The following is a 27913-nucleotide window of genomic DNA, read 5'->3' as shown; positions in this document are numbered from 1 at the left end:
ACAAGACATTGCCAAAAAATTTTAAAAATAAAAACAAGTAAAACAGAAAAGACTTTAAAATGCCTCTATGCAATGGAGAAAGAGCCCATAGAGATGGTGGTCAGGTTACAGTTAATGGAATAAAGTCTCTATAGACATTGAGCCAACACAATACTGATGTCCTTGTCTCAAACCACAGATTAAAACACAAGCTGAAGAATCCAACATGTACCTGTTATTACTTGTCTTATTGGCCTGGGGAAAATCGATACTCAAAGCTAAGAGGACAGGGTTTCAGGCAAGAGGCTATGTATCCAAGCTGCAAGCCAACAGGGAGAAGGGAAATTCCCAGCCAAGGAATATTTAGTAACAGAACACTTAGAGGCAAACTAAGTGTAACCAAGTACTTTATCCCCTTTAATGGGATATCTGTTTTTCATCACAAAGAGAAAACGTTGTGTCCTTGGCTTAGTGGCTTGTTGAACTTGGGCATTTTTCTGTAAGCCTAACAGGGAAAGGCACGTATTTCAGGGAATTAATTTCAACCAGGACTGTCTCGTAGGAAATGAAGGTTTGTGATGAGCGTTTTGATTCATTGTTCTTTGCGTCTTCCAGAGACCAGACAAGAGAAAATGGGCATCGACCACTGACACGGAATGAAACACCAGCCTAGTGGACCACAGAACCTCCATCCATCCTGGTGCCCCAGGACTCAGGGCTCAGCAGTCACAGTGGGATAGAGCGGTTTCTCATCTGTACACCATCTGGAAAGGGGCTGAAGGGGGACATTTTTTTTTAACAAGTTTTTTTTTTTTTTGCTGCACTGGGTCTCCATCGCTGTGTGCGGGCTTTCCCAAGTTACAGTGAGTGGGGGCTACTTTGTGTTGTGGTGTGCAGGCTTCTCATTGCGGTGGCTTCCCTCCCTCGGCGCACAGGCCCTAGGGCATGGGGGCTCAGTAGCTGCAGCTCCCAGGCCCTAGAGTGCAGGCTTCCACAGTGACGGCACGTGGGCTCCGTTGCTTCGCGGCATGTGGACTCGTCCCAGATCAGGGATTGAACCTGTGTCCCCTGCATTCGTGGGCGCATTCTTATCCACTCTGCCACCAGGGTCCTGAAGGAGGGCATTTTTTGAAGAACCAAACCAACTTCTGTTGGATTCTGTGACCAGACGTGGGACAATTAGGATCCCAAACATATAAGGCTCTTTTTCCAGCCCTAGACAATACAGAATGCATTCAATTCAGTTCAGTTCAGTTGCTTAGTCGTGTCCGACTCTTTGCAACCCCATGGACTGCAGCACACCAGGCTTCCCTGTCCATTACCAACTCCCAGAGCTTACTCAAACTCATGTCCATCAAGTCAGTGATGCGATCCAACCATCTCATCCTCTGTCATCCCCTTCTCCTCCTGCCTTCAATCTTTCCCAGCATCAGAGTCTTTTCCAGTGAGTCAGTTCTTCACATCAGGTGGCCAAAGTATTGGAGTTTCAGCTTCAGCATCAATCCTTCCAATGAATATTCAGGACTGATTTCCTTTAGGATTGACTGGTTTGATCTCCTTGCTGTCCAGGGGACTCTCAAAAGTCTTCTCCAACTCCACAGTTCAAAAGCATCAATTCTTCAGTGCTCAGCCTTCTTTGTGGTCCAACTCTCATATCCATACATGACTACTGGAAAAACCACAGCTTTGACTAGATGGACCTTTGTTGGTAAAGGTCCTAGATGGACCTGATGTCACTGCTTTTTAATATGCTGTCTGGGTTGGCCATAGCTTTTCTTTCAAGGAGCAAGCGTCTTTTAATTTCAGGACTGCAGTCACCATCTGCAGTGATTTTTGGAGTCCAGGAAAATAAAGCCTCTCACAGAATACATACAGTCAAATGTACTGTTCTTGGTGACATTTCTTTGGCACCACCCAGCTGCCATGCTCAGATCTGGGTCTACAGGTTGGCAGGGGTAGTTGTAGCAAGATGGGGGCTCAGAGTTTACTGTCATGTAACCCAAAACTCATCTGCCTCCCCGCCACCCTGTCAGCCCCCTCAACCCCCTCTGCTCCTGCTGCATGGATTAAAATACCTACATTAGAACTACTCCTTTGGGTTAAAACACTCCATTCCTAAGAGCCCTGCTTAAGGAAGGGCACACTAAAGGTGAAGGGTGGCTGGAAGGGAATTTCTCTTTATCTGCTCACTCGTTCATTTTTACAACAAGGAAGGATTCAATAAATACCTATGATCTGACTTGCTCTCATGACGAGAAGGAGAAGATGGGATACAGCAAAGGAAAACAACCCACGTGCTGCAACCACTGAAGCCCAAGCACCTAGATCCTGAGCCAAGAAGAGCCACCGTAATGAGAAGCCTGCACACCGCAACAAAGAGTAGCCCCACTCACTGCAACTAGAAAGCCCATGCTCAGCAATGAAGTGCAGCCAAAAATAATAAGTAAATATGTATGTTTTAAAGAAATAAAGGCCCTTCCTCTGCAAGGTCTCAGAGTGGCGTCACCAACTGACTCTAACCCTCAGCACAGTTTTGGGTTAATAGTGATTGATTGTATTTTTTCCCCCCTCTAAAAGAAGCTTCCTTAGTCTCCCCTCTCTCCTGCTAATAGTGTTGAAATCCAGGCCCATAGCTTTGCTGTCCCTGGACTTGTCCATGATTGAAGACCCTGCGGCCCCAGGACTTGTCCACATCGAAGACAGTTGATAGGGGGTCACCGAGCTGACTACGGGTTTCCTTACATAGTCTGAAAACCCAGAGAGAGAGAGGCTTAGAGCGTGAGCCTGGATTTAGGTCCTGAACCAAAACAAGAAGTTTCTTTCTCGTGGGAGAGGGGATTATATGGCACACTTACTGCTGCCACGACACAGCACCCAAGGGGAGTCTCTTACTTGTTTCTTCTCGTTCAACAGATCGAAACCACGGCTCAGCATCTTCATCTCGAGGGCTCTGGCCCAGGTTCTTTCTGAGCCAGAGAATTTGACGGGAGGCAGGGAAGGGGGTGGGGTCCTACACAGCTGCTGAGCTCAGAGAGGGAAAAGGGTGGGTGGGGTGGTCCTCACCGTTACGCAGAGCAGCATGGGTCCTCGGATGATCCACCAGATATTCTTGTTCCTGTTGGTTCCCCAGCACCTAAGGCAAAGAGTGGGCTGTAGAAGACTTACAGTTGAGACAGTAAAGACCCCAAGCTCCCTGGAAGAAGGCTCACTTGGTGCGGGGAGGGAGGGCTCAAACCCCTTCTTATTAGGTTGATACTGTCGACTTTTTTTTTTTCCGTGAACCAGGAAAGTGGTCTTCATGCTAACAGCTTGCAGTGTATCCTTCTACATATTTTTCCATGTTCACGCAAACATAAACTCTTTATTCTATGGGCACACCTCATTTTCCTGTGCTTCTCTTTGTTGCACTTTGCAGATACTGCGTTTTTTACAAATCGAAGGATTATGGCAAGCTTGCATCGGGCAAGTCTATTGGCGCCATTTTTTCCGACAGCATTTGCTCACTTCATGCGTGTCTCTGCGTCACATTCTGGTAATTTTCACAATATTTCAAGCTTTTTCATTGTTGTCACACTTGTCATGGTGATCTGTGATCAGTGGCCTTTGATGTCTCCATGGTCATTGTTTGGGGGTGCTGTGAGCTGTGCCCATATAAAACGCTGAACTTAATAAATGTGTGTTTCTGACTGCTCCACCAACTGCCCGTTCTCCCATCTCTCTCCCTCTCCTCAGGCCTTACTCTTCCCCAAGACACAAACAGTGAAATGTAGTCCTACAAAAGGCCTCTAAGTGTTCAAGTGAAAGAAAGAGACATATCTCTCACTTGAAGTCAAATGTTAAAAATGACTAAGGTTAGTGAGGAAGGCATGTCACAAGCTGAGACTGGCTGAAAGCTAGGCTTCTTGCCCCAAACAGCGCAGCTGTGAACACAAAGGAAAAGTTCTTGAAGGAAATTAGAAGTGCTACTCCAGTGAACACACAAATGATAAGAAAGCAAAACACCTTTCTGGCTGATATGGAGACAGTTGGAGTCTGGAGAGAAAATCAAACCAGCCACAACGTTCCTTTAAGCCGAAGCCTGATCCAAACAAGGTCCTAACCCTCTTCAATTCTGTGAAGGCTAAGAGAGCTGAGGAAGTTGCAGAAAAAGCAGTGTGAAATTAGCTGACACGCGTTAATGAGCTTTAGGAAAGAAGCCTTCTCTATGAGATGAAAGTGCAAGGGGAATCAGCAAGTGCTTGGGGCAGAAGCTTCAGTGAGTTGTCTGGAAGATCTAGCTAAGACCACAAATGAAGGCGGCTACACTGAACAACAGATTTTCAAGGTAGGCTAAGCAATCTTCTGTTGGAAGAAGATTCCATCCAGGACTTTCATAACTAAAGAGGAGAAGTCAATGCCTGGTTTCAAAGCTTCAAGGGACAGGCTGACTCTCTAGTTAGGGGGCTAATGCAACTGGTGACTTTAAGTTGAAACCAGTGCTTATTTATATTCCAAAAATCCTAACGTGTACTAGAGCTACCCTGCCTGTGATCTATACATTGAACATCAAAGCAAGGATGACAGCACATCCATTTACAATGTGGGTTACTGAAAATTTTAAACTCACTGTTGGAAACTACTCAGTAAAAAAAAAAATCCTTTCAAAAATATTCCTGCTCATTAACAATCCACCTGGTCACACAAGAGCACTATATGCGAATATTTGATCTTAGTTCCGGGACCAAGAATCAAGCCTGCATACCCTGCATTGCTAGGTTGATTCTTAACCACTGAACCAGCAGGGAAATCCCTGTTTTGTTTTTAACTTCTGAATTTCTTATTGTGTGACTCCTCTCTTCAATCTCATTTGAGACATAAGAATCAGGGACACACTTTTCTTGTTCTTATGTTCCTATCTTCACACATACCATTTTTCAGTCTTCACCCAAGAGCTCCGATGAAGATGTGCAACGGGATTAATGTTTTCATGCCTACTAGCATAATGTCCGTTCTGCAGTCCATAGATCAAGGAGTAACAGATGAATTACTACAAATCTTTGATTCTTTTATCTATCAGTTCAGTTTAGTTCAGTCGCTCAGTCGTGTCCGACTCTTTGCAACCCCATGAAGCGCAGCAAGCCAGGCCTCCCTGTCCATCACCAACTCCCGGAGTTCACTCAGACTCATGTCCATCGTATCAGTGATGCCATCCAGCCATCTCATCCTCTGTCGTCCCCTTCTCCTCCTGCCCCCAATCCCTCCCAGCATCAGAGATTTTTCCAATGAGTCAACTCTTCCCATGAGGTGGCCAAAGTACTGGAGTTTCAGCTTTAGCATCATTCCTTCCAAAGAAATCCCGGGGCTGATCTCCTTCAGAATGGACTGGTTGGATCTCCTTGCAGTCCAAGGGACTCTCAAGAGTCTTCTCCAACACCACAGTTCAAAAGCATCAATTCTTCGGCACTCAGCTTTCTTCACAGTCCAACTCTCACATCCATACATGACTACTGGAAAACCATAGCCTTGACTAGATGGACTTAAGTTGGCAAAGTAATGTCTCTGCTTTTGAATATGCTGTCTAGGTTGGTCATAACTTTTCTTCCAAGGAGTAAGCGTCTTTTAATTTCACGGCTGCAGTCACCATCTGCGTGATTTTGGAGCCCCCCAAAATGAAGTCTGACACTGTTTACACTGTTTCCCCATCTATTTCCCATGAAATGATGGGACCAGATGCCATGATCTTCGTTTTCTGAATGTTGAGCTTTAAGCCAACTTTTTCACTCTCCTCTTTCACTTTCATCAAGAGGCTTTTTAGTTCCATTTCACTTTTCTGCCATAAGGGTGGTGTCATCTGCATATCTGAGGTTATTGATATTTCTCCCAGCAATCTTGATTCCAGCTTGTGCTTCATCCAGCCCAACATTTCTTATGATGTACTCTGCATATAAGTTAAATAAGCAGGATGACAATATACAGCCTTGACATACTCCTTTTCCTATTTGGAATAAGTCTGTTGTTCCATGTCCAGTTCTAACTGTTGCTTCCTGACCTGCATATAGGTTTCTCAAGAGGCAGGTCAGATGGTCTGGTATTCCCATCTCTTTCAGAATTTTCCACAGTTTATCGTGATCCACACAGTCAAAGGCTTTGGCATAGTCAATAAAGCAGAAATAGATGTTTTTCTGGAACTCTCTTGCTTTTTCGATAATCCAGCGGATGTTGGCAATTTGATCTCTGGTTCCTCTGCCTTTTCTAAAACCAGCTTGAACACCTGGAATTTCACAGTTCATGTATTGCTGAAGCCTGGCTTGGAGAATTTTGAGCATTACTTTGCTAGCATGTGAGATGAGTGCAATTGTGTGGTAGTTTGAGCATTCTTTGGCATTGCCTTTCTTTGGGATTGGAATGAAAATTGACCTTTTCCAGTCCTGTGGCCACTTCTGAGTTTTCCAAATTTGCTGGCATATTGAGTGCAGCACTTTCACAGCATCATCTTTTAGGATTTGAAATAGCTCAACTGGAATTCCATCACCTCCACTAGCTTTGTTTGTAGTGATGCTTTCTAAGGCCCACTTGACTTCACATTCCAGGATATCCTGCTCTAGGTGAGTGATCACACCATCGTGATTATCTTGGTCATGAAGATCTTTTTGTATAGTTCTTCTGTGTATTCTTGTCACCTCTTCTTAATATCTTCTGCTTCTGTTAGGTCCATACCATTTCTGTCCTTTATCGAGCCCATCTTTGCATGAAATGTTCCCTTGGTATATCTAATTTTCTCGAAGAGATCTCTAGTCTTTCCCATTCTGTTGTTTTCCTCTATTTCTTTGCATTGATCGCTGAGGAAGGCTTTCTTATCTCTCCTTGCTATTCTTTGGAACTCTAAATTCAGATGCTTATATCTTTCCTCTTCTCCTTTGCTTTTCACTTCTCTTCTTTTCACAGCTATTTGTAAGTCCTCCTCAGACAGCCATTTTGCTTTTTTGCATTTCTTTTCCATGGGGATGGTCTTGATCCCTGTCTCCTGTACAATGTCACGAACCTCCGTCCGTAATTCATCAGGCACTCTATCTATCAGATCTAGTCCCTTAAATCTATTTGTCACTTCCACTGTATAATCATGAGGGATTTGATTTAGGTCATACCTGAATGGTCTAGTGGTTTCCCCTACTTTCTTCAATTTAAGTCTGAATTTGTCAATAAGGAGTTCATGATCTGATCCACAGTCAGCTCCTGGTCTTGTTTTTGCTGACAGTATAGAGCTTCTCCATCTTTGGCTGCAAAGAATATCATCAATCTGATTTCTTAAATATATTCTAGATGGCCCAAATGGAAGGGAGTAAATATACTCTTTGGGAAAATGATTTATTTCCTTATATTGGGGCCTGTCTTGGAATGCGGCTTCTCAGGTAGCTCAGTGGTAAGAACCTGCCTGCCAATGCAGGAGATCCAGGAGATGTGGGTTCGGTCGCTGGACTGGGAAGATCCCCTGGGAAGGAAATGGTAACCCACTCCAGTCTTCGTGCCTGTGAAATCCCATGGACAGAGGGAGTCTGGTGGGCTGCAGTCCATGCAGTCACCAGGAGTTAGACATGGCTGAGCACACCGCATAGTACATCTCGGAATAACTAGCTCATGGAAGTTCAAAAAGAGGCGAGTTACCTACCCTGTATTCTCCAGCTGAGCACGGGCAATGCTCCAGGGCACAACAAAGAGAACCGGGAAGGCTGGGAGAAAACATGGACATGGAGTCAAGGGCTGGTTGGCCACACTTGCCTACTGCCCACCCCACCCTGATGGGCCAAGTACACCTGGTTAAAATTATAAAAAACCAATCATCATAGAATTGTGGACTGTGAGAGCTGGAGAGACCTACAGATGGCACAGAGCCATCCATTTGTTGGGAAACCGGGGGGCAGAGAGGAGAAAAAATTTGCCACCTGTCACAAAGTAGCTTAGAGTAAATCCAAAGACATTAATCAAGCCTCCTGAATCCCAGGCCAGAGTTAATCCCTCTGATTACTGCAGCCTCAACTTCCCCAAGAATCTATGGCAGCAGGAGCTCCAGATCTCATCCTGGAGATTCGGTTGGCCCATGGACTGAGTGTTTGTGTCCCCCAAATGCATACACTGAAGCCCTAACCCCCAGTGTGATGGCATTTGAAGAAGGGACCTTTGGAGGTAATTAGGTTTAGATGGCATGTGTGTAGGAGCTGGTCATCATGATGGGATTACTGTCCATATCAGAAGAGACCAGAGAGCTTGCTTCCTGTCTCTCTCTCTACACTGATATGAGGCTACAGCAAGAAGGCAGCTGTCTGCAAGCCAAGAAGAGGAACTTCATCAGAACTCAACCATCCTGGTGCCACAGTCTCACACTTTTCAGCCTCCGAACCTTGAGAAATAAACGTCTGTGTTTTAAGCCACACAGTCTGTGGCATTTGTTACGGCAGCCCTAGTAGATAACACAATTGGGGGCAGGTTAGGAGGAAGGTCATCTGATCCTTCCAAAAACCTTCCCAATTTTTGAATGTGTATTGGGTCTACAGCACTTATATCTACATAAATGTACACGCAGGTGCATGCAGACATGTGTACACACACACACACACACACACACACACACACACACTACCCCTCTCTTCAGAGTCTCTCGTCATTGACAAATTACCTATCCCAGAAACCTCCCTCCAACTCCAACCAAAAGCTCTACTGGGCTCCCATGTTCAGACAGATCCCGGTTCAGGTCACTCACCCCAACCCACCAGCAGGTATCTGGGCCACAGCCACCTTTCTGAAAACACTATGGGCTCCAGCAGCGTGCGAAGGTAAAGGCCTTCGACGAGCAGCCACGAGTAATTGGCGCCCACAAAGTAGTGCAAGAGGACCTGGGCTGAGCGGCAGGAGGCAGAAATCTGGAAAGGACAGAGCACCTGGGGGTGAGTCCAAGTTCCTCAGCATCTGGACCACAGCGGAGGGGAGCAGGGCCTCCCCACACAAGTCCCCGCCTCTGAACTCCCCTCTCTCTGAGACACAATAGTGTTTTAGATACAGTGCTATTGCACACTTAATAGACTACAGCGCAGTGTACATACACCACGGTCAGTGTTCTTGTTATATGCACTCTCTGCTATGCTTAGTCGCTCAGTCATGTCCGACTCTTTGCGACCCATTCTCGGGACGTTGGCTTAAAAAAAAAAAAAAATCAGGTGGTGTATCTCTTACCGGAAAGACTGACACCCCTTTCTCTCTGTCATCCACTCCCCAGCCTCACCTTCCTGCTCTCTGATTCCCAGGACTGATCCACCAGGTAGAGCCCAGGGATGAGGAAGCACATACCTCCGACACGTAGGACAGCCACTCTTTCTCACTGTTGGGCTTCTTGGAGTAAGATTTGTAGAAGATGACGTCTTTCACCAGCACAGCCAGGGCTCTCAGGATGAAAGAGGCAAATAAGTTCATGTGGATGTAGTTACGTGTGCAGTGGAGTTTTCTGGGCAGGGAGAAAACCAAGGGTCTTCCCTCAGAAAAGAATGGCTCAGACCAACAGGCGTGTGCCTGAAAGGGCACAGGTTCAAAGTGTAGGCTGCAAAGCTGGATGGATGGCATAAAGGATCTTACCTCTCTCTGCCTCATTTTCCTCATCTGTAAGACGGGGAGAATAACAGGTACCATTTGATAACATGCCAGGCTACGCTCCAAGCTATTTGCATGTGGATGTACTTAAGGGCATCCTTACTCCTTGCAACCACTTACATCACAGTCCCAGAGAAGTAAGTGCCAGAGGTGAGATTTAGAGTCAGATACTGTGAGGTCCATATATGGCTCTCCAAGTCTCTACTCCCTCTAAGAACATGAGCACTTGCCGCAAAGGCTACATGAGGATTCAACCAGTTAATGGGCGAAAAGTGCTCACACAGCACCTGGCACTTAAGAAGTACCCAGAAAATGTCAACTCTCATGACCTCCCTCACCCACCTGAAGCCTCCAGCGCCAGTCGACGTAAAACTGCACCCTTGGTCTCTCTAGGCAAAAGGGCCCCTTTCCATCGCTGTGTTCTCAGAGCCCCGCCTATGCCCCCGTGCGGCACATGCCCTGTCCTGCCTCTCTCTAGAGCTATTATTACTTTTTCAGTTTCCAAAAAGATTTGAGCAGGTCTGGGTTTCATGATTCATGCATTCTTCTCCCTAGACTGGGCAGGGACTGGGTCTTGCTCTCCTCAGAGCCAGGGACGAAAATGAAGACAGGGTCGACCCAGGGGCTGCTCAAGTTACTTCTTCTGGGGCTGGGCAGTTATCTTCTCCTGGCCTTGTTCTGAGACTTTGGGAATGTGAGTGGGGGTGGTCACCGACGACAGTGGGCGCAGGCTGCGGAATTCTCTCCTGTTATTCAACGATTGCTCTCCCACTGGGGCAGGTGGTCATGACTCCGCTCTCTGCTCCAGGAGCTAAAGAACATCATGGGGTTGAGGGGGCAGGTGGCGCCAAGCCTGGACCTCGCAGAGCCCAGGTGGGAGTGGCTCTGGAACCAGCATCCAGGGTCCCCATCCAGGTCTCTGCATCTGTGTTGAATGCTCACTCTACCACGTTACACTCCATTAGGTTCTTGAATTGACCAAGACCAGGAGACAGCCCTGGAGGGCTCCTTAATGGGTCTATAAGTATCTCACTTGAGTGACTTCTAAAATGACTTAGTAAAATGCACTCGTTTTGGATTCTGAAAAACACTACAGTGAAGGAATGAAAGTGCTCAGCCTCTGGACCACCTGCTTATGATCTTGGCTCCATCACTCACCAGCTGTGTGACTGTGGGCAAGTCACTTCATCTCCCAGTGTTTCAGTTAACCCACTCATAAAATGGGGGTGATAATAAGGCTAATCTCCAAGGGCTAGAATTCATCTTAATTCTGGTTAGAAAGAGACTTAAATGACTTAATGCATGTAACATGCTTTAGAACAGGGCCCAGCATCCTCAAATGGTTAATGGCTAATTGGAGTCCGAGGGTCCTGGGTTAAAACCCCAGCTCTCCCACTCACTAATATGCTTTGGGGAAGTTTCTTAATCTTGTCCATAAAAATAGTGCATCCAGTGGAGCTATGGTGAGAATGGGCTGTGGCAGGCATGGGTATGTAGAGCAGGAGTTTAGAGCATGGGTATGTATGGCTAGGAGTTTAGAGCAGGGACTAGGAGTTTGCGCAGAGCTCATCTAATCCAAAGAGACAAAGGCAGAGTTGGGAGCCCCAGATTCCAGTCCTAGCCGTGCTTTGCAACCCAGGGTGGCTCAGTACCTCTCCTTGGACCTCCCAGATCACTTCCCTTTGCCTACAAAAATGGGATGGGTGGACTGGAGACTGTCGCAGATCCCCTCCAGCTCTGACGAGCCATGGAGTCACCCAGCCTGGTCTCCTGCCTTCTCAAGGGAGCCAGTGAGCACATGCCTGGATACCTGCCTGAGCACGTGCAGGCAGCAGTTCCACTCACCGGAGAAACAAGAGGAGGGTGAGAGCCAGGAAGAGCGAGACGATGGACAGAGAGTAGCCCACCGTGTACAACAGCTGCAGCGTCGACAGCAAGGTGCGGCGTCCAACCTGAGTGCAGAGGAACAGCAGACGTGACCGGTAAGCCAGGCAGCTGTGGCGTCCCACCTCTGGATCCATGCTCCTGACCACCACGGGTCTAGGTTTGAACCCGAGGACACTTGTTGACACCATAGCCCTCTGGCACATCTCAGAGTTCAAGGAACCTTCATGAGTGAAGAACCCACCATGGGTCTCACCTCCGTGGTTGGTCCCACCACCCAGCAGTGATGCACCAAGATTCACGATATCCTACGAGAACTGTGCCCAGGACCAGAGGGTGCCTTGGGAATGAAGACAGCTTCTTTGCCCCTGGATGTGCTGTTCCTAGAGTGTAGGGGCCTCTCTCTCTGGAAGACAGGGCCAGCTTTCCATCTCGATGTCTCCCCCCTAAAATAACTGTTCATAGGTGATCCCTTAAACAAAGACCCAGTTGAACACTGGAACATTTTCTGAGTCCCAGGATAGCCCGATGGTGAACAGAGGATAGTTTACTGGAAATTCTGTGGGATTTTCTAATGGAATCCCTTCTCACTCAATCCATTGTGCATATAGCCATCAAGATTATGTTTCTGAATAAATTTTTGCACAAGAACCCACAGTTAATATGTATTATCTGCTAGATTATGCCTAAACTTCTCTGCATAACCTTAACAGAAGTTCATCAGCTTCACAGAAGTATAATTGGGATACAGAAAACTGCACATATTGAAAGTGTAAACCTTGGGGAATTTGGACATGACCATATCTCTGATGTCATCACCACATTCAAGATAATGAACATTTCCATCACCTCCCCGAAGTTTCCTGTGACCCTCTGTAACTCATCTCCTCTGTTTCTTGCCCTTAGAGACAAATTTGCATTTTCTAGAATGTTTATAAATGGAACCTTATAAGTATTCAATTTTCTGTCAGGCTTATTTCCCTCAGAGTAATTGTTTAGAGATTCATCCTTGTCATAGCATGTATCTTAGCTCATTCCTTTGCTGTTGTTTTTGTTGTTCAGTTGCTCAGTCATGTCCAACTCTGCAACCCCATGAGCTGCAGCATGCCAGGCTCTCCATGTTACACTATCTCCCAGAGAGTGCTCTAACGTGTCCATTGAGTCAGTGATGCCATCCAACCATCTCATCCTCCCCTTCTCCTCCTGCCCTCAATTTTTCCCAGCATCAGGGTCTTTTCCAGTGAGTCATCTCTTCACATCAGGTGGCCAAATTATTTGAGCTTTGGCTTCAGCATCAGTCCTTCCAATGAGTATTCAGGGTTGATTTCCTTTAAGATTGACTGGTTCTATCTCCCTGCTGTTCAAGGGACTCTCAAGAATACTACTCAGCCAGCATTTTTTGACAATATGGATGAAGCTCGAGGGTATTATGCCAAGTGAAATAAGTCAGACAGAGAAAGAGAAATACTGTATTATTTCACTTGTATGTGGAATATTAAAAATGAACAATCAAAAACAAACAAAACAAATAAATGATCAAATCAAACAAAAATAAACCTGTATACACAGAGAACAGAGTGGTGGTTATCAGAGGGGGAGACTCAGGGGGAAGGGTAAATTTGGTAAAGGAGATCAACTCTATGGTGATAGATGGAAAGTAAGCTTTTGGTGGTGAGCATGCTGTAGGGTTTACAGAGGTAGCAATACAGGGTCGCTCACGTGAAACTTAAATAATGTTATAAACCAGTATTACTGTTGAGTAGTATTCTGTTATGAATATATCACAATTTTCTTATACATTCCCCCATTGATGGACTTTTGGATTGCTTTCAGAGTTTAACTCTCACAAATAAAGTTGCTCTGAAAAATTCTGTACAAGATTTTACGTGGACACAGGTTTTCATTTCTCTCAGACAAATATCTAGAAATAGAATGACAGGGTAGCATGGTATATGCTTTAACTTCTTAAGAAACTGCCAGACTGTTTTCTAAAGAAGTCGTGTCAGTTTACATTCCAACCAGAATGCCAGCTGCTCAAGAATCGAGGAACATTTCCTGCAATCAGTCTTTTGCATTGCAGTCATTCTAATGGGTACGCCGTAGTGTCTTATGGCGGTTTTATTTGCACTTTGCTAATGATTAATGATGTTGAGAATCACTTCATGTGCTTATTTGCCATCTGTATGTTTTATTTGGTAAAGTATCTGTTCAAATATTTGGCTGTCTTTTAAACTGGATCATGGGTCTTAATTTTGAATTGTAAATCGTTATATATTCTAGACATAAACCCATCAGATACATGTTTTGCAAGTATTTTCTTCCGCTTTATGGCTTGCCTTTTTATTTTTTTCAGTTCAGTTGCTCAGTCGTGTCTGGGACCCCATGAACTGTAGCACAGCAGGCTTCTCTGTCCATCCCAACTCCTGGAGCTTGCTCAAACTCATGGCTATTGAGTTGGTGATGCCATCCAATTACCTCAACCTCTTCTCCTCCTGCCTTCAATCTTTCCCAGCATCAGGGTCTTTTCCAATGAGTTCTTCACATCAGGTGTCAAAGTATTGGAGTTCCAGCTTCAGCATCAGTCCTTCCCATGAATATTCAGGACTGATTTCCTTTAATTGACTGGTTTGATCTCCTTGCAGTCCAAGGGACTCTCAAGAGTCTTCTTCAACACCACAGTTCAAAAGGATCAATTCTTCAGCACTCAGCTCTCTTTATGGTCCAACTCTCACATCCATACATGACTACTAAAAAAACCATATCTTTGACTAGACTGACCTTTGTTGGCAAAGTAATGTCTCTGCTTTTTAATATGCTGTCTAGTTTTGTCTAGGTTTATTTTATTTTTTAAGTGTCTTTAAAAGAGCCTACAGAGAAGGCAATGGCATCCCACTCCAGTACTCTTGCCTGGAAAATCCAACGGATGGAGGAGCCTGGTAGGCTGCAGTCCATGGGATCGCTAAGAGTCGGACACAACTGAGCGACTTCACTTTCACCTTTCACTTTCATGCATTGGAGAAGGAAATGGCAACCCACTCCAGTGTTCTTGCCTGGAGAATCCCAGGGATGAGGGAGCCTGATGGGCTGCTGTCTCTGGGGTCACACAGAGTCGGACATGACTGAAGTGACTTAGCAGCAGCAGCAAAAGAGCCTAAGTTTTTAATTTTGATAAAGTCCAATTTATCAACTTTTCTTTGGTCACTTAGTAGCCCTCTTGGTTATTAGCTAGACTGTCTTGGTACAGCAGAGTTTGTGTTTTAAGTGACCCTTATTCTACTTAGTTTGTTGTTGTTTAGCTGCTAAGTTGCATCCGATTCTTTGTGACTCCATGGACTGTAGCCCGCCAGGCTCCTCTGTCTATGGGATTTCAGGCAAGAATACTAGAGTGGGTTATCATGCCCTCCTCCAGAGGATCTACCTGACCCAGGTATCAAACCCATGTCTCTTATGTCTCCTGCATTAGCAGGTGGGTTCTTACCACTGAGCCACCTGGGAAGCCCCATTCTACCTAATAATGGCCCCCAAAAGTAGTGATGCTGGCAATTTGGATGTGCCAAAGAGAAGTCATAAAGTGCTTCCTTTAAGTGAAGAGATGAAAGCTCTTGAATTAATAAGGAAAGAAAAATCACATGCTGAGGTTGCTAAGATCTGTGATAAGAACCAATCTTCTATCTGAAATTTTAGAGAATCAGTGGCGCTTGTAGTCACACTTCAAACAGTACAAGTTACGGCCACCGTGCATGATGAGTGCACAGCTAAGACAGAAACGGTATTAAGTGTGTACAGTTTTGAAAGACACTCACAGACACACACACACGATATCCTTAAAAAGCACCAATTACTATGCACAAGGACCCCCAGTGTGTTGTTAGTTGGAAGAACATAACACATCTCATTTTCCAAAACCCCAAAAGGCAAAGACTTACTAACATTAGCCTTGTTTGGGCAAAAATTCAACCCTCTACTAGAAACACAGGTAAACACAGCCAGAAACATTTTGTGAAGTGTTTGATTTCTTAGAAATATGATTGTTCACAGAGGAGGAGGCAATGTCTGTGTCCTCACTGCTCTAAAGAGAGAACCTTTCCTTCCTGTCTTGAAAAGTTCAGCTTTTCAATCTTGGTTTGCAGTCCCAGCTGCCTGACCTGAGCCCAAAGCAAGTGGCAGGCATTTCACACCAGCTGGTGAATTCGTCACCACTACATCCCTTCAGAGTCACCGGGGGAACCTCCCCATCAGTATGGACGCCTCGACCTCACCACACCCCCACTGACTCAGAATCTGTGGAACCATTCAATATTTATGAAGTACTCACTGTGCCAGAGGGTGGCAGCTGTTCAGATATGACTATGACTTTGTTATTATTCTCAAGCAGCTTTGTCCAGTAGGGAAGATAAGAAATGTATACAGTTTGCCCGAATCACAGCATGAAGTTAACAAGAGCATGGTGCTGTCACAACAGTCAGACAAAATCTTGAGATAAGCTGAATCCAACCCAACCGCAGGCATGATTTTAATAACTTTAAGAGGTGTGGCCTGTCACATGGTCTAGGGAACATGGAATTCTGCCAACTCCAGTCAAGGAATAAAGTTAAAGAGAGGTTTAGAAAAAATTCCCTGCAGATAGAGAGGCTGTGATGGAAGGCTCTTCATGCCTGATGGGAAGACGTGATAGACCTGAGACTCAAGGACCGGCCAGTTCCCACTGGGGGAAAGAAGTGAACCACAAACATGATGATTCACTGCCCAGCAACCCGGATGGATCCTAAGGGTGGAGCCGGCACTCTTACTCTACGTTGTGGCGGCGAGGGGCCAGGCTTTATCCAGAGACTCATACGTCTGTCAGCTCTTTAAACCCTGGTGCGGTCTTGGGCAGTAAATGTGCTCTGCTGGGGCAGGGGGAAGCAGAGGCCCAGAGCAGTGAAGGGTGAGGTAAGAAGAGCTAGAAAGCAAAGGGGCTTCCCTGGTGGCCCAGGGGTTAAGGAGCCCCCCGCCAATGCAAGAGACACGGATTCGATCCCTGATCCAGGAAGATCACACATGCCTTGGAGCAACTAACCCTGTTGACCGCAGCTATTGAGTCTGTGCTCTAGAGCCTGGGAGTAGCAACCGCCGAAGCCCGAGGGCCTAGAGCCCGTGCTCCACAGCAAGACAAGCCACAGGAACGAGAAGCTGGCTGACGGCACCCAGAGAGCAACTCCCACTCACCTCAACTGGAGAAAGCCTGCATGGCAACAAAGACCCAGTGCAGCCAAAAATAAATAAAATAAATTAAAAAATTTTTTTTAAGAATTAGAAACAGGGCTTCCCTGGTGGCTCAGTGATAGAGTCGGTCTGCCAATGCAGGAGACACAGTTTCAATCCCTGGTCTGGGAAGATCCCACATGCCAAGGAGCCACTAAGCCCACGCAGCACAACTCTCTAGAGCCAGGGAGCTGCAACGGCTGAGTCCTGTGCCACAACTACTGAAGCCCGAGCTCCCTAGAGCTCTTGCTCTGCAGTGAGAGAAGCCACCACAGTGCGAAGCCTGCCACCACGAGAGAAGAGCCTGCTCAGCAATGAGGACCTGCACGGCCCAAATAAATAAAACTATTTTTAAAAAAAGAATGAGAAACAGTGAAAGAAAGAAACGGAAATTCCATATTAAAAAAAAAAAAGAGAGAGAGAGCTAGGAAGCAGACTCTGGACATGAAGGTGGGCTGCCTGGGCCCTTGGCCTTGAGCTTGTAACCAGATGCTAGGTATGTTCTTTCAGGACACTCTGTCGGAGAGTGGCAGGTGCTGTCAAGGCTGGAGAGACCATTCTCCACGGGGTGGCCTTGGAAGACTTCACTTGAAAGGAGACGTTGACTTTGAAATGTGGCTTTGGGGAAGGAGAAGCCGAAGAACAGCTGGGGACAGGTGGGCCAGGCGGCAGGAGCAGCTAGCTCAGACGCTGGCCGTCTTTCCTTAGGGGTTCATGTCTCAGCCCAGCAGCAGAAGACAGGCTGTGTCTGCCACTGGAATTGCGGTTTTGTGTGACCAAAGACCTTGCCAAGTGAGTCTGGGGCCGATGCGCTGGGGCAGGCTCCTTGCATGGAGCCCCGGCACAGGGTGGTTTGGGCCCCAAGGTCCGCCCTCACCGAGCCCAGCCAACTCACTTTTTGTTTGAAGCTGTGATCCTCAGCGCATTCAGAGTTGTCCTGCCAAATATCTGTGGAGTTTTCCAGCGTCTGCCAAGCACCCCGAGACAGGCAGTATCTGTAGGCCCTTCCTGAGTTCTCTGAAAGTAAACACAGCTCTAGGGAAAAGGTCAGAGCACGCAGCCCGCTCTCCGAGCACGTGGGAAGGCCCTCATTCTCACTGCAAAGCTGTGGAAAAATCCCAGGGGAAGAGGAATTTTCACTTCCTCTTCGGGGGACTCGTTAGCATCCTCACTGTTTATTTGGGATGGAAGGAAAAACACGGAAGCCTCTACATTTTGTAGCAAACCACAATCCGTTAATGTCTGCTGTGTTTACCCAAAGTCCTTGGTGACTCAGATGGGACAGCCCTTCAAGGTGCAGCCCAGCTGGGAGACGCAGACCTGGAGCCTGCTGATGCCCAAGAGGCCATGCCATGGAGAATAAAGGGCACGACCAAGCCAGTTTCACCTCCTACAAGCTCTGTGCCCTTGGGTGGGGTCCTACCCTCTCAGTCCCTCAGTTCCCACTTCTGATGACAAGTCTTGACTGTTCCACCTCCAGTTCTTTTCTTTCCCCTTTCCTCTTCTTCCCAACCTATTGCCTCTGCCTGAATCCACATCCTCATCCTCTTTTTCTGGACCACTGCAGGAGCTTCCAGACTTGCCCTTGTGATCTCCCTCCATCCCTCAGTCCATCAGCCACAGGCTACCCATGTCAGCTCCCCAAACCACCTCCTCATGCCTTAACACCTTCAGTGGCTCCACATGTCTACAGAGGGGAGTTTAAAGCACGAAGCCTGAAGCACAGGCCTGGCCTCATTGCTCGGTCTTTTTCTGCCAGTATGTTCTCTTCCTTGGGCTTCCCTTCTAGCTCAGTCAGTAAAGAATCTTCCTGCAGTGCAGGAGACCAGGGTTCAATCCTTGGGTCAGGAAGATGCCCTGGAGAAGGAAATGGCAACCCATTCCAGTATCCTTGCCTGGAAAATCTCATGGACACAGGAGCCTGGTGGGCTGCAGTCCGTGGGGTCACAAAGGGTTGGGCATGACTGAGCAACTGACACTTACTTACTTATTCTCTCCCTTCTTACATTCTAAAATGCTTCTTCCTCTAAGCTCATCTCTTGAGAACTCTGCAGCCACGTCTGTGGTAGCCAGGCCTGGACTCTCAAAGGAGAGAGGACCAGGATACAAGCAGAGCCTCCAGGCACAGAAGACTTGCAGGAAGACAAGAGAAGAAACAGAGAGGAAAAGGAGGACGTGCTACTGACAGCTAAGAGGAGACCTTTCATGGGAGAAGAGGGCTGGAGAAAACTATCTGATTGGAGCCCCCTCCTACCCAAACCCTGGCTGCTCTATCCAGGGAAGCCTTAAAGGAAATGTTAGATACTGGTAAAATAAGACTTATTACCTTCGCGCCACCAAGGTAAGTAGGAAGGGCAGGGGACAGAGACATTTCCAGGCGTGGAATGAGGCCAGCACACAAACTGATCGAAGGTCCCATTACAGACTGTGCCTGCAGAGAAAAATGGGCAAAATAAACCGGTGGGGCCCAGAGCCCACCTCACTGGCACTGAAGCTGGTGTGGCCCAAGCAGGGACCAGCCAGGGCGTCCCACTCTCTGGTGTCTGATCAAGGATGAGGAACCATGCGGGGAGGACGGGAATGCTTCACGCAGCCCCACATGTGGCTCTGTCTACCCAACCTGACCCCTGGCGGTGGTCCAGGCTTTCATGTCAACACGCACGTCACACTGGTGTTGGTTTACTTTACACGGGCTGAACTCTCGCAGAAACTCAGGGTCAGGAGGACACTTAGAGGTTCAGCCAGCGTCTTCTGTCCTGTAATTAACTAAATAATTGTCAAACCCTCACCAGTTATATCTATGAAATGTGTAAAATGACCGGTGGATGGAAGGGCATCTGCAGGGCTGAGGTTCTCGTCACGTGTACCTGAGTCAAGCACTACTTGGTCAGATTTCTCTGTTTGAAGACGAAGCCGATGATCATTATGAAATATCTGGGACTCTCAAGCAGCTCAGGGGATGAGCTGGTGCTTGGCAATGAGATGCTATAAAGTAAGCATCAGCTTTATGAGCCCCCAGGATCAAACGAAGGGGCTTCAGGCTGGACCCCAAACTTCCACATTGCAAGCTCCTCACTCCTGGTTAGCAAACATCATTTCCTACCATGGGCTCCCTATTAGGCTAGAACTCAGGGGCCACTCAGAGTGAAGAGCCAGGTTGTTGGTATCAGGACTGAGCCGCAGGTCTGGAGCTCAGGGCACCCTGTAGACTGGCTGCCAGATCAGCACCCAGTCAGCACCTAGCCTGCGTGAGCTCGTCGAGATGAGCTGCCCACAGGGAGGCTCCAGATCAGGAAGGCCTCCCTATTCTTAGAAAGCAATTTTCCTCAAGATGGAAGTGGTTCCTATAATGAATCAAGCCTTGGCGGCCACCTGCTTAGCTAAAAGATATTTAAAAGGAAGGAGGCATGGCTTGGAGACTGGACTGCCTTTGGGTCAGGAAAAGGCAGAGAGAGTTTCTAGTGTCCTGTCAACCTCCAGGTCCCTGAGTGAAGTCATCTGAAAGAAGCCAGGAGATGAAGGATGGGGCAGCTTCCATCCACAGCTGACCAGTCTCAGAGGCAGGGGGCCAAGGCTTCTTACTTCTTTCTTTTCTCGACAAAAAAGAATCTGGATGCACCCAGAGACCCAGCATGTAGACAGGAGAGGCTGTGGGCTGACCAAACTATTAACATCTTTGCTAGAACACGCTCAACCTAGTGCAGTCCTAGATAAAAGTTAGCACCACGGGAGACTGAAGGACACCGCCCCCCCCCCCACACGTATGATAGATTCCTGGGTTAATCTATGACAGTGGCTCATGTCATGTGATTAGGTGGTCAAGGTACCATGACACAAGGCTTATATCAAACGTGGTCACAGGCATGTATATTCCATCTTGCACGCTCTTTTACATTGGAGGTGGGTAGCCTTTGTAACTGTCTGACCCAACTGAACACAGCAGAAGTGACTTCCAAGGCTAGGTCACAAAAGGCAACATGGCCTCTGTTCATGCTTGTGCTTGCAACCCAGCCACTGTGCTGTGAGGACGCCCAGGCCTTACAGAGAGGCCACGTGGATGTGGCCTGGCCAACAGCCCCAGCATGACTTCCAGCATCAACCAGCAGATGCAGGCATGAACCAGACTTCAGATGATTCCAGCCTCCGGTCTTTGAGTCTTTCAGTTAAACTCCAGACGTTGCAGAGCAGATATAAGCCCTCCCCAATATTCTCAGCCTGAATTCCTGACACACAGAAGCTGTGAGAGAAATGTGTGCACTCTAAGTCGTTCCAGTTGTGTCTGGCTCTTTGCAACACTGTGGCCTGTACCCCACCAGGCTCCTCTGTCCATGGGATTCTCTAGGCAAGAATACTGGAGTGGGTTGTCATGCCCTCCTCCAGGGGATGTTCCTGACCAAGGGATCGAACTGGCATCCCTTACGTCTCCTGCATTGGCAGGCAGGTTCTTTACCACTAGCGCCACCTGAGAAGGCACATGAAACATAATAAATCATTGTTATTACTGTTTTGAGCCACTAAGCTTTGGGACTATCTGTTACACAGCCATAGATAACTGATACATGTGCTTACCAGAAGTTTCCTTGAGTAAGTCTCTCAGACACTTCTCTTTGTACTGAACCCACTTCCGAGTTGTCTCCTCAAGGAGAGATCCTGTAACCTGAGCAGAAAAAAAAAAAAATCATAGTGAACTCCAGTTACCAGCAAGCACGTTATCACATTTTATCACAAATTATCACCTCACACCATGATTCTCAAGCCTCCCCACTGATAAGCCCATAATGGCCTGCACCACGGAGCAATTTCTTTTGTATCTTATGTCCTATCTTAAATATTGCTGCTGTTGTTTAGTCACTAAGTCGCGCCCAACTCTTTTGTGACCCCATGGACTGCAGCCCACCAGGCTCCTCTGTCCATTGGGATTTTCCAGGAAAGAATACTGGAGTGGGGTGCCATTTCCTTCTCCAGGGGGTCTTCCCAACCCAGGGATCAAACCTACATCTCTTGCATTGGCAGGCAGGTTGTTTACCACTGAGCCACCTGGGAAGCCAGATATGGGGGAGGCTACTGTAAATTGCAGAGATATTCTATTGAAAGGCACTCAAACACACACATGCACACAGAGAGAACAAAACAAACGAAAACCATCCACGAGCCCTACAGGTAGCCAGTTTTCCCCTCCTGAGTAGTTAGTTCAGTCCACCTCACCCCTCACCCTCACCACTGCCCAGCATGCCCCAGACCCAATCCCACGGCAGCCTCAGGGTCTGTGAGTAGTGCCTTCGCAATTTTTCCAGACAGCTTTCTGAAGACAAGCAAGTGTGGTCATCGTTAGATTAGAGCTTCCCAAACTTTCTCAATTCTTGCTTCCTTTCCAGTCTTAATAATTTTCCCACAGCACCCCCAGGCCAATAGAAATACCGAATCTAAAGTTCCATTAATCAGACTTCCCTGGAGGTCCGGTGGTTAAGAATTCGCCTGCCAATGCAGGGCACATGGGTTTGACCCCTGGTCCGGGAGGACCCAGCTTGCTGCAGGGCAACTAAGCCCCCATGCCACAAGTACTGAAGCCCGCACACCTAGAGTCTGTGCTCCACAACACGAGGAGCCCCCTCAAGGAGACGCCCATGTGCTGCACCTAAAGAAAGCCTGCACATAGCAGAAAGACCCAGAGCAGCCAAAAACAAACAGAGTGCCATTAATTAAGTAAATAGGCCAAGCAACTTACTAAGTATCTACCTCCTAACAACTTAGTACCTACTGGGGATGATGTGTGCTGTGCTTAGTCGCTCAGTCATTCCGAATCTCTGTGACCCCGTGGACTGCGGCCCACCAGGCTCCTCTGTCCATGGGGATTCTCCAGGCAGGAATCCTGGAGTGGGTGGCCATGCCCTCCTCCAGGGGATCTCTCCAACCCAGGGATCGAACCCATATCTCCTGCATTGCAGGTGGATTCTTTACTGTCTGAGCCACCAGCGAAGTCCAGTGGGGATAGTAAAACATCTCAAGCCTAACAGTCAGATTGACCACTACCACCTGTGTTCCTGTTCCACCCTGATTTTTGCAGTGTTTGCTTTTTGTCACAGCAGCTGCAAAGAATCCCAGCTTTGCAAAGATACATCATCCAAGGGAAAGTAGTGCCATATAATGTTGAAACCATGGATTACCTCGAGTTCGTCATTCGCAGATGGAGTGTATCCCTGCTTCCCTCAAAAAATTAAAATTCCTAACAGCAGGGGTGCCCTGGGACATGTTAGCACACAGTTTGGGAACCATGGGATTAGCCAATTAGTAGTTATCATGATGATAATGATGATGAAATAATTGGTATTTATCCCTTGGTTTCTGTTTCCAGTGCATATTAAATCTCCATTAATAATCTCTCTTTCTCTGTTATGGCCCAAGAGGCATGATGGTACATTAGCAACACACTGTTTAAAGAAATACACGTCCTAATGGAAACATAACTGACTATATTAATTTTACAAATTTGGCAAAGATGTTGATAACCAAATCATCAGCTTCCAGAATCCTCCAAGTCACCCAAGTGAAGACCTTTCCTTGGAAAAAGTACTGTTTATATGCACCAGGACCTAACAGAGAGAGAGATAATAAAATCAATCGTATATGTGAGCTGTCTATGGACTAACATTCTCTTATCTCCCTGTTCTTTGCCATGACTAACAGCCATAGTCAAAAGGAAAAATAAAACCAAAGCAGCACTCAATCTGATCAGTCTAGAAAAGCTGGACAAACTCTGATTATCTTCCCAGGTACTTGTCCTAAGGACACCAAAAACATAAAAGGCTAATCTAAGTTCAATCACAGCCAAATCCTAATAAAGTCATGATGAATGGATATTTTCTAGCTGGAAAAATCCAGCTCAATCCTGATTCCTCTTTCTCTTGCAACGGTAACCAGCACCAACTCACTCAACAGAGGAGGGATTAAGAAAAAGGCAAAAAAAAGCTCTGTTGATTTACTTTCAACAAAACCTCTATTATTCTGTGTTACCAAAGGAATAGACTTCACTGTAGATAAAATAAAAAATGAAGACAAGCAGAAAGGGGAGAAGAAATGGAATCTTAATCTTTTTACCCAGAAATAACTATCTCCCTTCAGACTCGTCTCTCTGCACTCATATACAACCCTTTCTCTTTTTTCCTTCTTTTCTCTCTCATTTTAACCCAAAAGAAAATCATATTGTGTGCAGCCTCTTTTTCCACTAGAATATACACTGTGCCTATATTTCCATTTCAAAAACTATACTTCTAAAACACCATTTTAAGAGCTCTGTAATTTTCTACGGATGAATGTGATACAATTTATTTCTCAAATCCTCTAGCAAATTGAACACCTACATTGTTCTAGATGTTTGCAAATATAAATTATGCTGTAATGAAAATATTCACAGCTAAACACTCGAGCACATCTTTGTTTTCTTAGGGAAAATTCTTTGAGTTGGAATTTCTGGGTCATCAACTATACATTTTTAAAAGCTTTTGACAATATACTGCCAAAAGATCCTAGCCAGAAAGAATTTTTTTTAAATTTAAAAATACGCACCTTTTTACACTCTCATCAGCTAAATATGAAAGAACCACACATTCACTTCTTAAAAAGCCTGAAGAGTTTATATTTTTTTGACACCAAAGCAACTCCTAATTAACTCAGCTGAGCTGTGGGAAGGGAGCATGAAGATATAGTACTGTTTCCCAGCTTGAATTTAGAATCTAAACTATCCCTGAGAATTTCTCATTAAGGGAATTTTATGGTGACTTCCTGCCAAAAAAACACACCATGGTCATTTATATCCATGCAGGGCAAATGTCTACGAGCAAAAGTCATCACGGAAATCTACGCCAAGGCTCGTATAACATAAACATCTGGAGAAAGAAGTTGGGTTTTAAGATGGGTGACCAAGAGGAGGGTCTTCAGGATTTTATACACATAACACAGGACAGAAAGAGGGAAGAGGTTCTGAAAACAGACTGGGTGGTGGAGGCGGGGAAGACAGGCTGCCCATAGGCACATTATCGATTATAAATATACCAAGGTGCGGCTTGGGCAGCGTCATCCGCCAGCCTGACTCACTGCAGATTCGGCTGTTGTCACATAGAAATATTCGTATATCAACAGCTTCCAAGGAACGCTGGGGAAGAAAGAGCACAGGACTTTCCAGCACCCTGGGGGTAGGCGCAGTGTCTCCACCGCTCACAAGCTATGTCATTGCAGGCGATCAGACAAGATCCTGCGAATCTTGGTGGTCAGTGACAGTCACCTTCTCAGAGGCTCGTTGTGGGATTTGGGCAAGACCATTATGACAAAACGCCAAGTGCTGCAGCAGAGCTCGGCACCTAAGAGACAGCTGACCCCTGGTTGTGGAGAAGAGATGCACAAAACCAGAGAGTTAGCTGGACATAAACTCCATTTGAATATGAGACAGGGAACTGGAGCAAGGGTAAGAGCTCTATATCAACTCTTCCCACAACGGCCGCGCCGCTAAGTCCCAGGCCACCTGCCCCCAGGAACGTCACGGTCACTCGCCAAGAGGCAGCCCCCATGGCAAGAATCCCAGGCAACCCTGGACTGGGTTCACATCTACTGTCTACAGCCTCTGGGAGGACGTGGATGTAGAGAATTTGGTGTGGGTTCTCTGCCCATCCAGTTCTGGACCAGCATCAGAGAAAGTCTGATAAGGTGAGCACTGATGAGACCCAGCACCCCAGCCCTCCCTCTGTCGGGGCAGGAGGGATACAGATTTCCAAGGCTGCAAGCAGAGATGAGCTCTGCCCATGGACCAAAGGAAGAAGAGAAGCATTGAGTTCTCAGAGTACTTCCTCACTCAGGTGAATGGAACTGAAGCTCCTTCACATCATGGCCCAGAATAAAGAAGAAACCTTGAGGGACCTCCCTGATGGTCCGGTGGCTAAAAATCCTCACTCCCATTGCAGGCAGCCCAGGTTCCATCCCTGGTCAGGATACTAGACCCCACATGCTGCAACTAAGAGTTCTCAGCTGGTTGGATGGCATCATAGACTCAATGGACATGAGTTTGAGCAAACTCCAGAAGATAGTGAAGAACAGGGAAGCCTGGCATGCTGCAGTCCATGGGGTCACAAAGAGTCAGACACGACTTAGCGACTGAAAACAAATGCTACAACAAGACCCGGCTCAGCCAAACACATTTTAAAAAATTGAAAAGAAAGGAATCTTGCAAAGGGAAGGGGCAAATGTCTCGTCTCCTTGGATACGAAAAAACAAGCTACCAGAATGCCCAACTAAAGAAGATAGTTACAAACATACATTATGATTTACCCCTGAAGTCCTTAAACATCAAACATTCAACTTCCTTGAGCTTCAGTTTTCTCATCTGTAAATGAGATAAACAGGAAAACCTCCCTCCTAGGTTTGCTGAGAGCATGAAATAAGATAAAGAGCCCCAGACCTGCCACCAGACCTGGAGCATAGTAAGTGTTCAACAAAAATGTTAGCTTGGGTTTAATAAGTATTTTGTTAAGGAAAAAAGCAGATTGCAAGACAATATTAATAGTATAAGCCTCTGTTGTTTTTCTTTTAAACTATATGTAAATAAATGGTAGAAAAGTGTGAGTGTAAGCCAAAAAATGTGAATAAGGGTGATCTCTGGGTGGTGGGAGTAATTTGTAATTTGTAGTTTGTATTTATACATCTCCAGATTTTATGAGTTTATTTTTGTAAACAATAAGCATTCTGTATTTTTATTATAGGAAGGAAGGAAAAAGGAAGATAGGAAGGAAAGGAAAAAAAGTCCACTCATTCAATCTAAATACTCAGACCTGGAATAATGATGAACGTGAACAAAGGAAACATGCAGGAGTTTTTAAATGCTATTTGCAGAGTTCACGCTGACATGCAAAAATGCTTATCATCTGATGTAAAGGGGAGACCAGGATACAAAATGTTTTCCACATCCTAATTCCAGCTGGGGAAGAAAAAAATGCAGAGATAAAGGATTTGAGGAACATATGCCAAAATATCAACAGTGATTACCTCTGAAGGCTTGGGTGATGGTTGATCGTCATTGCCTTAATACCATTTTACATTTTCCAAATTGCCTACAAGAGGCCTGAAGTGCTTCTATCATCAGAAAATACATACGACTGATAATAATAACAATAACAATAATAATACAAACGGCTCTTACTTGTTTGATGGAAAGCAGAAGCAGAAGGGCCAGGAAGGGCCTCGCAGGGGTCCAGCGAGCCAGCTTGCAGGGGGAGGAGAGAGGCCCAGCCCCCTGGGCAGCAGGGGTGCCTGTGAGGAGCACGTGGGCTCCGGGCAGGGGGCTCACTGCCCTCCTCCGGGACCCTGCCCAGCTTGGCCCCGGCCTCATCTTTCTCGCTGTGGGTCCCAAGTGTCAGCACATCCTTCAAACAGTCCAAGATGTACCGCAGGCAGCCGCCTCTTGCATTCCTCTTCCTCCAGTGAGAAGATGTTTGCACAAACCCTCCGCACGCCGCCCCTGAGAGCGTCTGGCCCAGTCTAGAGCCATCTACCGAATCTCCAAAGTTTCTCATCCCCCGCCCGGCCTCCCCCTCAAAAGGCAGGGAGATTTTTCCCAGACCTCCCCCAAGTGCTGGGACTTCCTGGGTAGAGGCCGCCCAGGAGAAGAGGCAAGGCAGCTGGTGGGTTCCACCCCTGAAGCCCCACCAGCTGCAGAGGACCAGGGTGGGACTGACCTGGATTCCAGGCCCTGAGGACCAGTGGTGGGAGGATGGGCCTCCAGTTATGAGGTGGTCATCTTCATCACGGGAGACACTTGTTATTGAGGCTTTAAATTTGTCCAGGATGGGCTGAGCCCAGCTACCAAGGCAGGGTCTCCTCTGGGCCCTGTTTATGCCAAGACTTCCAGAAAGACAGCTTTTCTGCCCAGGAGACAGCAGCTCCTGCCCCAGGGCCTGAAGCAAAACCCCCATCAGTGGGCTTCCCTGGGGGTCCAGTGGTTGGGAATCCACCTGGTCAGGCAGGGGACATGGGTTCAGTCCCTGGCCGGGGAAAACAGGATTCCACGTGTCGTGGAGCAGCTAAGCCCGTGTACCACGACTGTTGAAGCCTGAGTGCACTAGAGCCCGTGTTGCACAAGAGAAGCCACCGCAGTGACAAGCTCACGCACCGCAGCTACAGAGCAGCCCCCGCTCTCTGCAGCTAGAGA

The 27913-nt window shown here is 46.8% G+C and overlaps 1 protein-coding gene across 3 annotated transcripts in view; it reads right to left on the bottom strand.

The window, feature by feature from the left end:
• GLP2R (glucagon like peptide 2 receptor) overlaps window positions 1-27245 on the bottom strand; it is a 44442-nt gene extending 17197 nt beyond the window's left edge. For 2 of the 3 annotated variants that reach the window (XR_006061163.2, XM_042255664.2), the window contains exons 1-9: window positions 26906-27245; window positions 21292-21379; window positions 19049-19153; window positions 17618-17757; window positions 11440-11546; window positions 9298-9451; window positions 8714-8873; window positions 7625-7685; window positions 3043-3112 (exon numbers count right to left, since the gene is read on the bottom strand). Coding sequence is in view for 2 of the 3 variants with exons in the window: in XM_042255664.2 (XP_042111598.1) it covers window positions 3043-3112; window positions 7625-7685; window positions 8714-8873; window positions 9298-9451; window positions 11440-11546; window positions 17618-17757; window positions 19049-19153; window positions 21292-21379; window positions 26906-27094 (1074 nt within the window). In the remaining variant the exon portion in view is untranslated. The remainder of the gene's footprint in view (window positions 1-3042; window positions 3113-7624; window positions 7686-8713; window positions 8874-9297; window positions 9452-11439; window positions 11547-17617; window positions 17758-19048; window positions 19154-21291; window positions 21380-26905) is intronic. The other variant, XM_027975511.3, reaches the window with a different exon arrangement.
• Between the last annotated feature and the right edge of the window lie 668 nt (window positions 27246-27913).

Source organism: Ovis aries, chromosome 11, assembly GCF_016772045.2.
Source record: "Ovis aries strain OAR_USU_Benz2616 breed Rambouillet chromosome 11, ARS-UI_Ramb_v3.0, whole genome shotgun sequence".
Classification (NCBI taxonomy): domain Eukaryota; kingdom Metazoa; phylum Chordata; class Mammalia; order Artiodactyla; family Bovidae; genus Ovis; species Ovis aries.
Note: the sequence above shows the minus strand (reverse complement) of the source record. Positions and strands in the feature narration are given on the sequence as shown.